Below are 17554 nucleotides of genomic sequence, written 5' to 3' on the forward strand. Positions count from 1 at the left end.
CAGAAGGATGAAGAGGTAAACAGGAAAGAGAAAGCATAAGGGACTTATTAAGGTTGAAGTGTTTACATTCCTGCATGGAAAGATGATATTTGTAACTCATGAGACTATTGTCAATATCAGGGTAGTTAGAGGGAAAAAATTATATAGATATAGATATAGATATATAGATATAGATATAGATTGATAGATAGAGGGCACAGGATGAGTTGAAGATGAAGGGATGATATCTGGAGAATAAAATTAAGGGGTAAGAGAGGATTATACTGGGAGAAGGAGAAAGGAAGAGGTAGAATGGGGTAAATTATCCCACATAAAACAGAAGAGAAAAAGCTTTTATAGTGGAGGGGAAGTGGGGGAAGGTGAGAGGGAATCAGTGAATCTTATTCTCATTGGATTTGGCTTAAGGAGGGAATAACATACACACTCAATTGGATATGGAAATTTATCTTACCCTACAGGAAAATAGGGGGGAAGGGGATAAGAGAACAGGGGGGATGATAGAGGGGAGGCCAGATTGGAGGAGTGGGTAATCAGAAGCAAACACTTCCGAGGAGGGACAGGGTCAAAAGAGAGAATTAACAGGGTCAGGATAGGATGAAAGGAAAATATAGTTAGTTTTCCCCAAAATGACTACTATGGAAGTATTTTGCATGACTCCACATATATAACCTGTATTGAGTTGATTGCCTTCTCAATGAGGGTGGATGGAGAGAGAAGAAGAGAGACAATTTGGAACCCAAAGTTTTAAAAACAAATGTTAAAAATTGTTTTCACATGCTACTGGGAAATAAGATATACAGTCAATGGGGTATAGAAATCTATCCTGCCCTACAGGAAGATAGAAGAAGGGGATAAGAGATGGGGGGGATATAGAAGGGAGGGAAGATTAGGGGAAGGGGTATTAAGAATGCGTGCCATCTTGGGGTGGGGGGAGGAACGAGATGGGGAGAGAATTTGGAACTCAAAGTCTTGTGGAAGTGAATGTTGAAAACTAAAAATTAATTAATTAATAAAAAACCAAGTGCAATAAAAAGATTTAAATCTGTTAATATTTAATGGGGTATATTTTGTTTTAAAACCCATAACAACAACAATAACAATCATAATCATAGTAATTTACTCCTTGGGGGAAACGTTGCACAGACCATTGAACATATCTTTCTCTAGGAGTCCCTTGAGACTTTGTATTCAGGCTGGATCATAAGATCTTATCAGCCCTCCAACTTATTTGCAAAATAAGTTGACTAAAATAGGGTTGTTTAAAGATATTATTCTAATACACCAATATGAGTTAACTATCAGATATTCACTGTATGTCTGAAACCTCAGAATGTGGTTAGTTTTAATTTATAAGTAAAGGATAAATGAAGTGTAATTATTAGGGAAACATGAGAAAATAAATAATGTTCAAGCCCTAAGCCATAATTAGTGAAATTTTGCTATTTGAGGAAAATACCCTTGGGAATATAATTTGATACTGTTTTGAGTTTTGATTACAGTAATGGTTACCTGAATTGTCATGCAGCCAATAGGCCACCAGTGAAGGAGAAAATGGCATGTGCTGCAGTCTGAGAATTGTTATAGGTAGATGTCTCTCTCTGGGAAAAGTTGAGGGGATGACCTTGGCATGGCCTAAGATAGTATTCTTTTGACTCAGTTTCTCCATTGTATTATTTCCTCTCGGAATAGGAAATTTCTCCTCTTGGTTAATTCTGAGCCTGGTTTATGACACCTGTGACTACATGATTAGATTTCAGATATGATTCATACCTGGAATTAAACAGAGCTGAGGAGTTTTTACCCCGTTACAGTATATGTCAGGTCAGTCTGTGCCTTTGAAGGAATGAGTCTTGACACTGTTATAACTATGTCTCTCCTTTTTCTTTCATAGAAAATTTCTGTAATTGGGACATGTGAGTAGTAGAAGTTTTCTAAGTGCTATACTAAATCTATTCATTAATAGATACCAGAACATCTCTAAGTTACTATAACAGGATGTAAGTATGAAAAATCTTTCAATTTTAATCTGTATTTGTAGTCAAATTATAATATAAAGATGACATCCATTTAAGGGGGGATTAGACAAAGTAATAAGAAAAAGATGTAATATAAAAGTTTTCTAATGAAATGGAATAGTAAATTTTGAGAAAGCAACAGTTTTCTCTAAGGACTAGAAACATATGCATGTAATTAGCTTCCAAATGTTTCTAATGAGAAATTCAGGATTTGAGTATGTTTAGTAATAAATTCTCAAAATTGGATTAAGGGTATTAAATCCAAAATTGTATTTGTAATTGTGAAGTGAAATTCCCCCTACCCTCAATAGTTATAAAAGACAGAAGAGTTCCTTTTATAGTTAGACATTCAAATTTTTTTAAAAATATTAAAAAAAAGATTCTTATATAACACACAGGATTTAGGTACAAACAGAAATAGTAAATGGTATATAAAAACTGAAATTTTCTGAAGCTTCAGGTTTGGAGAACCAAATGTAAGAGATTGTACCAAATTATATTAAATCTTGTTGCTGGAAAATTTTAGCAGATTTACCTAGGAATCTCAACAAGTGATTTGGAACAAGAGAAGAAGAGCTCCTGTCAGAGCTGTCCTAAGGACAAGGTCTAGTGCAGGATATCCAAGAGATGATATTTCTAGGAATCAGACAACTTCATGGGACACCTGAGGCTCAAGATAAAATGTGAAGATTAAAGGAATATTGGGAATAGGTTACTAGGATACAAGGAGACTTGGTGTTATTTAATATTGATGATCATCATTATATTGCTTTGACCTTTTGTTTCATGGTGTTTATGTTTACTGAGTTTTGTTGGTTACCTTGGTGACATGTAAATCTCCCTTCTCAAATTAGTCTGATTATGAAAAATTTCATAGTTTTAACCCATAGATAAGTGATTCGTGGGACAGAGGGCTATCCCCTCTCCAGGAATCAAAGGGGAGGAATTGAGGGAATTATGGGAATTGAGTGCACTGCACTGACTCTATCTTGTGACTCAGTTCTGGATCTACCTCAGTTCCCTTTCTATTCAATTATGGGTCTAGTCCAATTTCTGTCTTGTGAGAAAACTTTAATCAGTTATGGAAATTGAGAGAAAATTTTATCACGTTGTTGGAACCTTGCCTTGTGTGTCTGGGAAGCTGTACCACCTTTACTTGTTGCTTAGAGACCTATAAATAAGGACCTAGGTTATGCTGACCAGAAACCCATTCAGATCTGAAGACTGATGCAAGATATTTTTTTCTCATAATTTTACATCTAAAGCAACCCATATGTCTTATCTGAAAACTGACCCCATACTGGTGAATCAATTATTGTTTCCATGTTCCTTTGATTGAAGGAAACAAAACCATTACTCTTTGCAGATCATATGATGGTATACTTAGAGAATCCTAGAGAATCAACTAAAAACTAGTTGAAATTAACAATATTAATAAAATTGCAGGATATAAAATAAAACCACCTAACATGTCGGCATTTCTATAAATTATCAATAGAGTCCGGCAGGAAGAGAAAGAAGGAGAAATTACATTTAAAGTAACTAGAGACAATATAAAATACTTGAGAGTCTACATGCCAAGACAAACCCATGAACTATATAAACACAATCACAAAACACTTTTCATGTAAATAAGATCAGATCTAAACAGTTGGAGAAATATTAATTGCTCATTGGGAAGGCTGAGTCAATATAATAAAAAAGACAATTCTGCCTAAATTAATTTATTGTTCAACACTATACCAAACAAACTACTAAAAACATTTTATAGAGCTAGAAAAAAGAACAAAACTCATCTGGGAGAACAAAAGGTCTAGAATATCAAGGGAATCAATGAAAAAATTGTGGAGGAAGGTGGTTTGGTTGTACCAGATCTCAAACTGTACTGCAAAGTGATAATCATCAAAATAATCTGATACTGGTTAAAAAATAGAGTGGTGGATTAATGGAATAGATTGGGTACATATAATACAGTATAGTAAATGACCATAATAATCTATTGTTTCATAAATGCACAGATTCAAGGATTTGGGACAGAACTCACTATTTGACAAAAATTGCTGGGAAAACTAGAAAACAATTTGGCAGAAACTAAGTATTGAACAACATCTCATACCATATGCCAAGATAAGAGCAAAATAGGTACATGAGTTAGACATAAAAGGTGATACCATAAGCAAATTCGTGGTACATGGAATATTTTACCTGTTAGATCTATGTATAAGGGAAAAATTTATGATGAATAAAGAAATAGAGAGCATTACAGTATTTTAAGTGAATAATTTTGTTTACATTAAAATCTTTTGCACAAACAAAATCAATGTAGCCAAGATTAGAAGGAAAGCACAACGCTGGAAAAATGTTTTACAGCAAGTTTATCTGGAAAAGGCCTAATTTCTCAAAATATAGAGAACTGAGTCAAATTTACAACAATACAAGTCATTTCTCAATTATAAATGATCAAAGGATATAGGCACAGTGGTGGCACAGTGGATAGAGTGCTATGCTTAGAGTTAGGAAGACACATCTTCCTGAGTTCAAATCTGGCCTCAGATACTTACTAGCTCTGTGACCCTGGACCTCTGACCAATAATCACTATTGATTAGAAAAATACAAATTAAAACAACTTTCAGGTACTATCTCACACACATAAGGTTGGCCAATATGACAGAAAAGGAAAATGACAAATATTGCAGGGAATGTGAGAAAATTAGGACAGTAATGCACAATTGGTAGAGTTGTGAACTGATCAAACCACTTTGAAGAGTAATTTGGAACTATGCCCAAAAGTCTGTAAAACTTTGTATATCCTTTGACTTAGCAATACCACTACTAAGTCTGTATGCCAAAGAGATCAAAGAAAAAGGAAAAGGACCCATATGTTGGTTAGTTGTTATCTTTCATTCTCAAAGAGGACCAAAATGATATCTCCATGCTAGAGTTAAGTTACAGTGTGTCTGACTGTGGCTGATCAGATCAATATGAGCTAGGAATGCTATACCACAGGTTGGGCACAAATATTCCATATGAACATTTGGGGTGCATTATACCACTACTAAGTCTGTATGCCAAAGAGATCAAAGAAAAAGGAAAAGGACTTGTATGTACAAAAATATTTATAGTAGCTCTTTTTGGAGTGACAAAGAATTCAAAACTGAGGGGATGCCCATCAATTGGGGAATGACTGAACAAGTTGTGGTATATGATTTTAATGGAGTACTATTGTGCTATAAGAAATGAAAAGCAAGATGGTGTCACAAAAACCTGAGAAGATTTACATGAACTGATGCAAAGTGAGCAGAAGCAGGAGAACATTGTACATAGTAACAGCAATATTGTATGATGCTCAACTGAGAATTATTTAGCTATTCTTAGCAATACAGTGATCCAAGACAATTCCAAAAGGCTTGTGATGAAAAATACTGTCTACTTCCAGAGAAAGGATTGATGGAGTCTGAATACTGATTGAAGCATACTTTTTAAATTTTATTTTTCTTGGATTATTTTTGTCTGCATTTTTTTTGTAAAATGGCTAATATGGAAAAATATTTTGCATAACTGCACATGTACAATCTTTGTCAAGTTGCTTGCCTTCTTCGGGAGGGGCAATGGGGAGAAGTATAGAAATAATTTGGAAATAAAAAAATTTTAAAAAAGAATGTTAAAAATTGTTTTTGCATGTAATTGAGGAAAAAAAAGAAATGAAACCTGGGAAGAAGCTGTGGCTCTTTGCAGATGTGGTCTTCTTTCTAACCACAGTAGTTATGTTGATGGTTTGACTTTCCATCATGAGTCCTTATAGGAGGGAAAGTTGTTTTTGCATCAAAACTACACATGGAGAATAAATAGACACAATATTGTATGAGGAGAGAGCAATAGTTCCTTAAGCCCAATGATCTCTCAGGCACAATTACTTGATGCCTGCTTCACTCGTCTTTATAATAGTAAACTGTCACATTCATTAACCTAACTTCTGACTCTTACAAAGAATGCAACAGTGAAAATGTCTGACAATTCCAATGAAATAAGTCTTACATTGATATTGATTAGTTTATGTAAAAGGCATCAATCTGTAAATACTACAAAACTACCAAAATTAGTAGGAAACAGATAAGGGTAGAAAACTGCACAAAATTGAAGACATCATGGGTATGTCCAGAGCAGTTGAAGACTAGTCACCCACACTGAAGAAAAGGAAGGACATTCCAGGGGGAGACTAATCTGTAGTAAATAGGATATTTTAAAGTTGGTTGTGGGAAGAAGTTTCCTAGGGGAGGCCATAAGGATCTACTCTCTTATCTTTGAGTACTCTAGGGAAACTGAACAATCATTGTAGCAGCAGGGTCATCTTCCATCAGTTGTTGGAATTATTATTGTTTTGTTAGTTAGTTATGTGGCTCAAGACATGGTCTGCAAAGCTATGTACATGTCAGGTAAAGTTTGAATATCTACCTCCTCTTAGATTGGTTTCTCTTCACAAATTAAGGACTGTACAGCTTGTCTCAAGACTTCCCTGTCTAATTTTACCCATCATTATTTGAGTTAAATAGGTGTATTCCAGAAAAAAACTGGCCTTGGAATCAGGAAGACCTGGGTTCAAATTTCACCTCATACATATACCAGCAGTGTACCTCTGGTCAAGTCATTTTATAGTCTCTAAGCTCTCTTGTAACTCTAAAACTTCTGATCTTTTTCTTCCTGCCTTTCTTCTAATGTATATAAATATAAAAATAAAATAGTTCCTGCCCTTAAGGAGATTATATTCTGTTGGGAGAAATAATATTTAAACAAATAAGTAAATATTGTGCATGTTTGTATAGAATCCCTCTTCTTAAGGATGGGAAGGAAAATCATGAAGGAAAATCAAACTCTCAACATAATTACTATGGTCACAGAGAAGATAAGAGGAAGTATATGTTAAGGGATACTCTAACAATTCTTTTTAATCTCTTAGTACCATTAAGGTCTTGAAAATCAGTTTGTGCTGCCAGATCTTACATTGACAACCAGGGGAATCAGGAAAGATCTTTGGAAGGGGGTGGCACTTGAGTTGAGTCTTGAAGGGAAATAGATACCCTTAGAGGTAAAGGTGAGAAGGGAGAACATTTTAGGTATGGGGATACAGCTTATGCAACGGCATGAACAGAGGAGATAGAAAGTCACATACAGGCAAGAGAAAGTAGGTCACTTTCTGAGAGATATTGTGGGTCAAATTCATATTTTGCATTGGCATAGATGACATGGAAGGACCCAATTTTGAGATCCTCTAATTCTAGTTCATGGTTCAAATTATCTGAATATCACCAAAGCACCTAGAGCATAAAATTCTACAAAATGGTATGATTTGTAAACCTTAAAAAGCTTTTCATAGTAAAACAAACCTTGAAATATGGGATCTGGATTAAAAAAGTACTTACTCATCAATAAACTGATTTATCATTATCAAAGCAAAAATTTAGTAGACCCCACATTGGTTCACTTAATTACTTATACAGTGACCTACCCATATGGCCACAGAGAATATGGAGAAGGAAGGGGAGAAGAAATTTAATTTGGAGCTGGAGATGTAGGTTTTATTACTTGTACTAAGTATGTATTCTTTGCTATCATATGAGAACCATTCTGAAAAGAAACAACACTTCTAGATCAATCCTAATGATTTAAGAATCCTCCAGAGCATAATAGATACTCCAGAGACCATCCCACACCACAAATCATTTCATTAGGGTTGTCCTCATAAAATCATTTTTTGTTTGAAGAGTAAGTCCTTGGGAACACTTGTTTATAGGAAAAGGGCATTTAAGTCAATTTGCTACTCTTTCCTCCCCAACACACTTCTTTCAGAACCCATGTTTCTTCTCTGTTTCTGACACTTATACCCAAACAGGACAAGAACTCTTTGCCTTCACAGAAGATACTACTGTTTCCACTTCTTCCCACTCCAACAGGTACTTCTCATTGATCTATTATATGTTCCACACTTGGAATATCCTCACTCTTTATGAAATAATTTCCAAGTCTTTTCTGTCTTCCTGGTAAGGAAGTGAGGTTATAGACAGAAGAGGGGAGAAATGGAAGGGGTTACTGAAAGAAGTGAAGTTTGATATAGGATATTTCAAGGGAATTTAGATTCAGTATCTCTCTGTCTTTGTCTTTCTGTTTCAATATCAACCAACAGTAAGTCTGACATACCAGTATTCTCCCTTGGCAGTGGATCCATATAGGTTATTTCCACACTAGCACAAAATCTTCCAGAGTGAATTTGGGTGATGACTTATATCAAAGGATGAGTGGCTGTTCAGACAGTAATCAAAACTATCTTAATTACCAAGGATGCAGTACAGAATGTAGGGGATTTTCCATGCTTTTGTTCTTTCTGATAAAACTGGTCTAGAGAATAATGACCATTTCCCTGACTTTTCATTTCCATTAGCTATTAGCCAAAGAAGAGGTTTGCCCTGCAAACTGAGGGACTTAGTCCCCTAATTTCCCTCAGGAAAACACCACACACACACACACACACACACACACACACACATATCATCATCACCACCACCACCATCACCATCACCCCATACCATAAAACCCCCCACACCTTTCTTGCTCAGTATGGAGATGCTATGTAAAAGGATAACTGACCATATAACCTTTATGATAGATATTCAGATATTATGTACTTGAAGAAGAGCCAATGTATTCAGCTTTGGGTCACTTAGTCCTTAAGGGTCTGAAGATATTCCAATGAGAAAATTGTGGTTTAAATGATATCAAGACCCTCTGGTACAGTTTTCCCAAATGTCAGACATAAGTCCCATAAATACTATGCTCTTTCTCATCTTACCTATTTCTCAAAATTGCTTTAGGTTTTCTTTTCCTCTCTGGCTTGTCTGGGGACAAATGGATGCCAGAATTGAGGGAGCAAGGAGGACATAAGAAAGACTAAAATTTCAGGTGTGGATAGATAATAAAAGTGAATAAAATAGATAATAAAAGTTAAGGATCCAGGTTTGGAAGACAAAAGTGGGGATGATGATTAGGTAAGGAGCAGTAGAGGTCTCAGAATAGAAAAAAAAAACTTCAGTGTTCTCTTTTGGTTTCTGTATATTCGTTTCAGCTTGTCCTTTTACCAAAGAAGACATCAAAGTTACACTGCTTTCCAAACTCTTCTTTCACTGGGACCATATCTACAATTCTACAGTTTTACAGTTCTATTGATGTCACATGTGGTGGATGAGGTGAGAGGAAAGTGGATGCTTGATAAAATATCCTTGTGGGAATCATCCTGGACCTGGGGAGAGATTCATAGGCACCTAAATCAAGATCTTCTCCAAATATACATCCCCAGAGAAAGATGGATGTTAATGTAACTCTTATCTCTTACTAACCTGCCAAAGCCAGGAATTAACCTCCTTATTATCCTGCAAGTTCATGTCCTTCATATAAAATGGAAAGCCTCAGTAAATTGGATTCAGTCAGAAATAGCTATCTCAGAGTAATATTGATTCCCTCTCAATCCCACGTTTCTTGATCAGGTAGTGCTCTCCACATGCTCAAGAAATCACACTATTCATTTAGAACCCATAAGCTTGCCCCTGTCAAGAAATACAAATCCATTTATGGTCATAATGCCCTGAAAGTATCTGTTCTCATCTGATCTAATAAAATAAATAAGGTTAGAACTGGTTAGCATTTGGAGGGATGAAAGGCAAACCTATTATGTTAAGTTGTGGGAGACCATTTTGAGGGATTCTCCCAATTATTCCTATCCCTAAAAAAGTTGGAGAGCAAGAAAGGCAGATGCAGAGAACAGGCTGCTTTGATGGGTTCCTGTCCTGAAGCTACTTTTCTGACAATAAGAACCTAAACTTTACTAATAACAAGTGCTTTCATTTATTATTTAAAAGGGTGTTTTATGAGCACTTAGAATGATAAACAGTGATCACCAAGTATTCTAAGTTCTATGAAGAACAAGTCTTGATGGGCTAATCTCATTTTTATTCATGACAGGGTTACTAGATCTCTCAATTTCAACAAGGAATTTGACAAAATTTCTTACCATATCTTTGTAGACAACATGGAACAATGTTGATCAGTACAGTTAGATTAACTGAGAACTGGTCAAGCATCTGGAACCAAATACAAGAGATTAAAACATCAGTGTCAGCACTGAGGTGAAAGACAGGGGTGGTTCCAAGTAGAATGTCTCAGTTAACTACCCTTGATCCTGTAATGATTAATGTTAAATCAATGACTTGATGAAGCTATTGATGGAATGATCATTAAATTCTTGAATAATACAAAACATAAAGGGGTAGCAAGCATGTTGAATGATATCATTGGTATTCAATCATATCTTGGCAAACTAAAACAGGAATTTCAAAAAATGAATTTTAGTAAGGATAAATGCTCTACATTTCAGTTCAAACTATCAGGTGCACAAGTAGTCATAGGTAAAGAATTTTATTTCCACTCACAAATATGAGGAAAGAGAGAGAAGGAAAAAAAGAGGCAATAAAAGACATGCAAGAAAAGATAGAGACAGATGGCAAGAGATGCATGGAGGTAGAGATGAGAGCGACATACAGAAAAAGAGAGATTTTTTTCTTAGAGAAATAGAAAATAGTTGAATGAGAGAGAAAAGATGAAGGGAGCTCAAGAGGGAGAGAGAGAGAGAGAAAGAGAAAGAGAGAGAGGCCATCGTTTTCATTAATATGAATTGTTCTGTGATAGTGAATGTCAGAGCAAAAGAGAGGATCCTAATGTGTATATGACCTCCCTTTGAGCTTAGAAAGGAAGGCTCAAGGAAGTGAGTGTGTTAGGCAGCTCCCCACACTGACCTTCAGATAGTGCTTTTGGCTTGTGACAGCAATATTGCTATACTGAGTGAAGATCAGGGAAGGTAGGAGAAAGAGTGAGGAGTAGAAGAGGCAGAGAAGGACTAAGCATTTGGAGCTCGGTTTTTACAATTCTGAGAAGTGCCTGTATTTGCATTTGTAAAACACCTTAGAGATTACAAAGCATTTTCACAACCATTATTTTATTTGGTCCTTAAGAAAACCTTGGAATTAATGTCTTGGTCACCAACTTCAAAAGTCAATTCTCATTGAATAGAAGATGACAAAATGGACAGAAATATTTTGTATTGGTTTCAGCCTCATCCATGTAACATCGAGGAGGCACTTAGAAAGATCAAGGCAGAAACATAATTTCACAATGTAATTATTTATCAGGAAAAGCTAATGAATGACTTTTGCTACTGATTGCTAAAGTCTGATAAATTCTGATAGCTAACTAAACAAGGTCAATTGAAGCCATCCTTCTAGGCTACCATGCTTGTGAGGGTCTTTGTCCCTTTCTCTTCTCTTAGTAATGTTTCTTTGAAATTTCTTAAAGGAATCTCTCAATGGGGACAAGCCTCCTAAATCTTCTTGGACTGAAAATAATTTTTCACTCCTAGAAAGCAGCTGGGATTAGTGATTTTTTTGTTTGTGTGTGAGGCAATCAGGGTTAAGTGACTTGCTCATGGTCCACACAGCTAGTAAGTGTCAAGTGTCTGAGGCCAGATTTGAACTCAGGTGTTCCTGACTCCAGAGCTGGTGCTGTATCCACTGCACTACCTAGCTGTCCCTTAATGAGCTCTTTCACAAAAGGAACAAATAATAGATCTGGGACATCTTTGGTTTCTAGTAATTCTAGTTTGGTGATTTGAAATATAACACTGGCTTTGATCTCTGCTTCTCTACAGCTCTATTTGACTCCAACTCTCTAGCCCAACTTTACCAAACACATATATCTCTCATCTTTTAAAAAAAAAGTCCTCAGTCTTATCTTTTAATTTTACCTATGGAGATTATCTAAAATATAATATATAGCCTAGATTTTATTGGTAAACAAGTATTATTGCATTTTAAAGGTTTAGAAGTGAAAAGTGCACATTCAGGGAAATAGCAATGTTCCTAAAGCTCCCTCTGCCCTTTTCAAACAACTTTAATGGGATAGTAGGAGCTGTAGTGAAGACCTTCACTAGTGCCACAGAAACCTGCTTTTCTTTCTAGTAGAGGAAGAGAGAGGGGAAAGAAAGAGAGAGGATTCATTATTTCTCCTTCTCACTCACTTTAGCTCTGTAAAGCATAGCTCAGCCATACATCTTCAGTTTTAATTCTCAGCAAGTTGTTCCAAAGGGTAACTTGTCCCTATCTCACCTACTGAACAGCATGGTATCTCCTGTGCCACCTGCTTCCCCATGTCCACCCAATTGCTATGAATTCCTCTTTCTTGTCATAACACCTTTTTTCTTCCTCTCCCAAATTCTTTCAAGATCAAAATCAAAGTAGATCCTGAAAATTAGGAATTTGGGAAAACTGCATATTCCACAGTACCTGTAGTCATTACTTCCTGTATGCATGGCCAAAGACAGATTATATATGTATTCAGGATATTTGTGCAGGGTTCCGTTACTACTATTATAGACATTACTTACAGGAAAGGAATGGTCCCAGAAACTCTCATGGGTAGTATCCTCAAAAGGTCTTACACATAGTTCGATAATTTTTCATTTTGAAATTATTTTTTTCTTTGAACTTAATGATCATCCAGAAACATGAACATATACACAAATACAAACATTCTAATACATAAAGAAAAACAAAAAAGAGGACTGTATATAAAACTGAATTTCTTTTTATGCTGTTTATTATGAAAAAAAGATAGTTAAATTTAAGAAGGTAATAACAAGATTGTCCTTTTTGGCTTTGCTTGTCAATTTTTATATGCATTTGGTCTTTTGGTTTATCTACTTTTCCTATAATTTGAAAAAAATCCCTCTTTTGTGCTTATTTCATGATTCTATTCTATTAATTGCTTGTTCAGTTTATTAAATCTCTCTTTTTCTATTTTGTTAACATATGTTCTCAACATAAATACATATGTACCTTATATATAAACATATATACATATATATGTATATTTTTTCACTGAGGACTACTCAGCATTCCAGAAGTTTTGGTATGTTGTCTCATCATTATCATTCTTTTTCATATATTTATTAATTGTATGACTTATTCTTTGAACCATTCATTAATCAGGTTATAATTTCTCCATTTAGGTCTGTATCTTTTCCTCACATTCTATGTAGTAGTCACTATTTTTGTTTCACTATGGTTTGTAAACAATATTTTTAGTATTCCTGCTTTTTATATTTATTCGTGATTTCTATGTGTCATAGCACTTGGTCTATTTTTATACAGGTGCAATATGATGTTGTAAAATAAGTACATTCTTTAATATTTCCATTGGGAAGATGTCATAAATCTTTCGCACATATCTAACTTCTCCAACATTTCTTGTTAGTTTCTTTATTTTCCTTTCTATTTATCCTTCTATTAGATTTGTATAACTCTGAGAGAGTAACATTAAAATGTCCTACAATTATTGCAATACTACTTATATCTTTTTGCCATTTAGTTAACTTTTCCTTGATGAATTCTGTTGTTATGCTATTTGGTGCATATAAGATGAGTATTAGTATTTATTTGTTGTCTTTAGTTCCTTTGAGTATAATATAGTTTCCTTTAAGTATAATATAGATTATCTCTATTGATATTGTGAGATTTTATCTGACAGCATAATTGAGATTCCTGATTTTCTAAATTCATCTAATATATGATCAATTTTGTTCTGGCCTCCCATGTTAATTCTATATTTATCTTTCCTTTTCAGATGAGTTTCTCATACATTATAGATTATCAAGTTTGTTATTTTCTTATTCATTTTGTCATTCCCTTTCATTTTGTTGAATTATTTATTTTTACAGTTGCTAGGCTTCAGTTTTCTCCTACTAACTTCTTTAGTATTGCTTTTTTAAAAAAATTCCCTTTACTCTTTTTCATCGGTAATTTGTCCCCATGGTTATTTAGGTTTAAGCTACTTTGAGGCTAATCGATTCCCATAGGATTTTTTGTTTGTTTGTCTCTATGTTTGTCTCACTTCCATCCTACCTCTCTCATTCCTATTAAAAACTTTTTTCCAAGTTTTAAAATTTTACTTAAATTATCAAATTTTCCTTCCTCAATATATTTAGTTATCTTTTTCTATCCCTTTTTGTCCCTTCTCTTTTTCCACTCAGTTAAGTGACCAAAATCTTTTCCTCATCCTCTATAGCTTATTATTATTAATTTTCTTTTATTTAATCTTATTTTAGGAAGTTTTTCTTTGCTTTGTACTCCTTATTATCTTCCTGCCAATCTGATATATTTTGATTTTTTTCCCCTGCTTTGTGAGTTATAACCTTATTTTCTTTCTTTCTTCTCTCTGGTTCTCTGCTGGCATCAAAAGTTTTTGACACATTGGGTTTGGACTCCCTGGAAAATTTCTATTTTTTTTCTTTTATAGATCTTGCCCTCCATTTTTTCTTTGACCCATTCATTAATCAGGTTATAATTTCTCCATTTAGGTCTGTATCTTTTGCTTGTGTTCTACATAGTAGTCACTATTTTTATTTCACTGTGGTTTGTAAATAATATTTTTAGTATTTCTGCTTTTTATATTTATTCATGATTTCTATGTGTCATAGCACTTGGTCTACTTTTATATAAGTGCCACATGATGTTGTAAAATAAGTACATTCCTTAATATTTCCATTGGGAAGATGTCATAAATCTTTCACACATATCTAAATTCTCCAACAGTTTTCTGCTATGCCTCAATGTTAGAAATATCAATTCATGATGGAAGCTGTTTTGGATGAAGGTAATGTTGCAAGGTAGAAATTACTTTCACTCCCAAATTTTACTGCTCAGCCTCAACTCTGTTCTCACCACAGTTAATATCCTTCTTAAAGGTTGTGTGCTATTTTGTCTCTAGCTCTGTGCCTCATTCCCCACACATTCTGGGCATCAACTGCCTATAGGAGTTCATATATCTTTTCTTTTGAGTAGAATGCTGGTTGAAGTGCAAATGTCTTTTAAAGAAAGTGATTTCCCAAATTAAAGTTTACCGTAAATGGAACCCACTGTGAAGTGCCATCTTCTACACATCCCCTGTCCCCATGGAAATGCTCTTCAATGGGACCTTTTCCCCATACAAGCATGCGATCTTCCTCCTTGCAAATCTTTCCGTCCCTCCCCCCTGATTCTTCTACCTCTATGCCATGCTTCCTCTTTTTAAACCAGTAACAAATAGAATATTTTTGAAGATCACAATTTTATAGTATAAGTTGAGGTCTGGAACTAAGAGACCTTAATTCCTACTTTTTCATTATTTCCCATATTTATTTTTACCCCTTATTCTTCCAGCTAAATTTTGTCATTATTTTGTCTAATTCTACAAAGTAACCCCTTGGTAGTTTGATCAGTCTGGCATTACATCATTAAAGTACTTTAGGCAATATTATCCTTTTTATTATACTATTATGGCCTAACCATGAATAATTAATATCTCCTAAATTATTTGCCTTCCTTTATTTCTGAAAAAATGTTTTTGATTGTATCTATAGAAGTCCTGAATGTGATTTGATAGGTGAACTGCAAGATATTTTATACATTTTGTAGTTATTGTGAATGAAATTTATTTTTATAAATTATTCTGTGCTTTGGTAACAATATCCTGAAAGCCTGTTGATTTATGTGGATTTATTTTACACCCTGCTTCTTTATTGAAATTATTAATGTTTTCAATTAATTTTAATTAATCCATGGGACTCCCTATATAAGGTATCATGTCATCTGAATGGGGACAATTTTGTTTTTTCTTTCCTTAAATTCTTTTCTTGTCTTTTTTTTTAATTTCTAGAAATATATCAAGTAATAGTGGCAATTAACCTGGAAAAAAGTCTAAGGGAAAACATGTAAAGTGTATTAAAATATTTTCCAGGCTATAATGTGATAAAGGGGTTAGATTGACTATGCAGGATCAAGTGATGGAAGATAGATCAGTGGGTAGAAATTACAATATGGGGGACTTCAGCTGGACATGAAGAAATACTGTCCAATAATTGGAGCTGTACAACAATGGAGAGCCTTCCTTATGATACAGCACACTACTTCTCAAAGGAAGTACTTAATGAACATCTATCCAGAAGATTGAAGACAGAACTAATATCAATAGTAGAAAATTATAGAGTGGAAAACTTGACCTCAATGTTTGAAAGTAATTTCTAACAGAACTGTGCAACCATGGAATGTCTTTCTTTTGGGACAGTGTATTAAGTATCACTGAAAGTGTTTAATGGACATTTATCAGGGCACCGATTTGTCATTGGGTGGGAGACTGTACTAGTTACCTCTTAGTTCCCTTCCAACACTAGATTCTATAATTCTGCAGGTTATATCCACACATCAAATTCCTGTTGGCTCCTTTCTAAAGAAGTGAAAAGAACATGAGCCAGACCAATCAGACCTGGGTTACAGAATTTCTTCTTTTAGGTCTCTCTGATGACCCTCAGACTCAACTGCTGCTCTTTGTATTGTTCCTGGTGGTCTACTTGGTTACTGTTTTTGGAAATCTGCTCCTCATCTCCCTGGTTCTGACTGACTCACAGCTTCATACACCCATGTACTTTTTCCTGTGCAACTTGTCTACAGCTGATCTCTTTTTTTCTACCACTATTGTTCCCCAAGCCTTGTTCAACTTGCTGTCCAGGAAGAAGGACATTTCCTTCATAGGGTGTGCAGCTCAGCTTCTTCTCTTCCTCCTTTTTGGGTGTACTGAGTGTGCACTGCTAGCTGTGATGTCCTATGACAGGTATTTGGCAGTCTGTGATCCCATGCACTATCCTCTCATCATGACGGGGAGGGTGTGTGGCCACCTGGCCTTGGGGTGCTGGGCTAGTGGTATTCTAGTGTCCTTGGTGGATACAACATTTACACTAAGGCTTCCTTATCAAGGAGACAATAGGATTGCTCATTTCTTTTGTGAACCCCCAGCAATCCTGGCCTTGGCGTCTGCAGACATTCACAGTGCAGAAACAGCCATTTTCCTTATGGGTGTATTGATCCTCCTTGCACCTGTATCCCTGATCCTGGTGTCCTATGGCTCTATAATAGTGACTGTGGTCAGGATGAAGACAACCTCAGGGAGACTTAAGGCATTCTCTACTTGTGGCTCCCACCTTCTTGTAGTCACTCTTTTTTATGGGTCAGGAATAATTTCATACATGACACCCAAATCTGCTAAGTTGCTGGGGAAGCTGGTGTCAATGTTTTATTCAGTGATAACACCCATGCTTAACCCTCTCATTTACAGCCTGAAGAACAAAGACGTGAAGAAAGCACTCAGGAATGTAGCCATTAAGAGACTATTCTGCAAACTCTGATGCTCTAACTATAATTGGATTTGAAAATACCCTTTACCTCCAAAGCTTGTTTTATGGCCTCTGGGAAAGAAATGGACTTTCCCTCATGACTGAGTCACAGAGAAATCATATATGCTGCGCATCTGTGTATCCTATACCTGTAATATGCCTCAGGTGTGGATAGACGTGATACATCTATCACATTAGAGAACTGAGTGGAGTTATGCTAGTCTGAAGTTCCATGGGGAA

At 35.2% G+C, this 17554-nt stretch overlaps 1 protein-coding gene across 1 annotated transcript; it reads left to right on the top strand.

The window, feature by feature from the left end:
- The first annotated feature begins 16390 nt into the window (after positions 1 to 16390).
- LOC114047360 (olfactory receptor 2D2-like) lies at positions 16391 to 17326 on the top strand. Its single transcript, XM_027868171.1, has one exon. It carries the CDS (start codon positions 16391 to 16393, stop codon positions 17324 to 17326), a length of 936 nt encoding a protein of 311 aa, XP_027723972.1.
- The last annotated feature ends 228 nt before the right edge of the window (positions 17327 to 17554 follow it).

Source organism: Vombatus ursinus, unplaced genomic scaffold (genome assembly GCF_900497805.2).
Source record: "Vombatus ursinus unplaced genomic scaffold, bare-nosed wombat genome assembly UNPS02014786.1, whole genome shotgun sequence".
NCBI lineage: Eukaryota > Metazoa > Chordata > Mammalia > Diprotodontia > Vombatidae > Vombatus > Vombatus ursinus.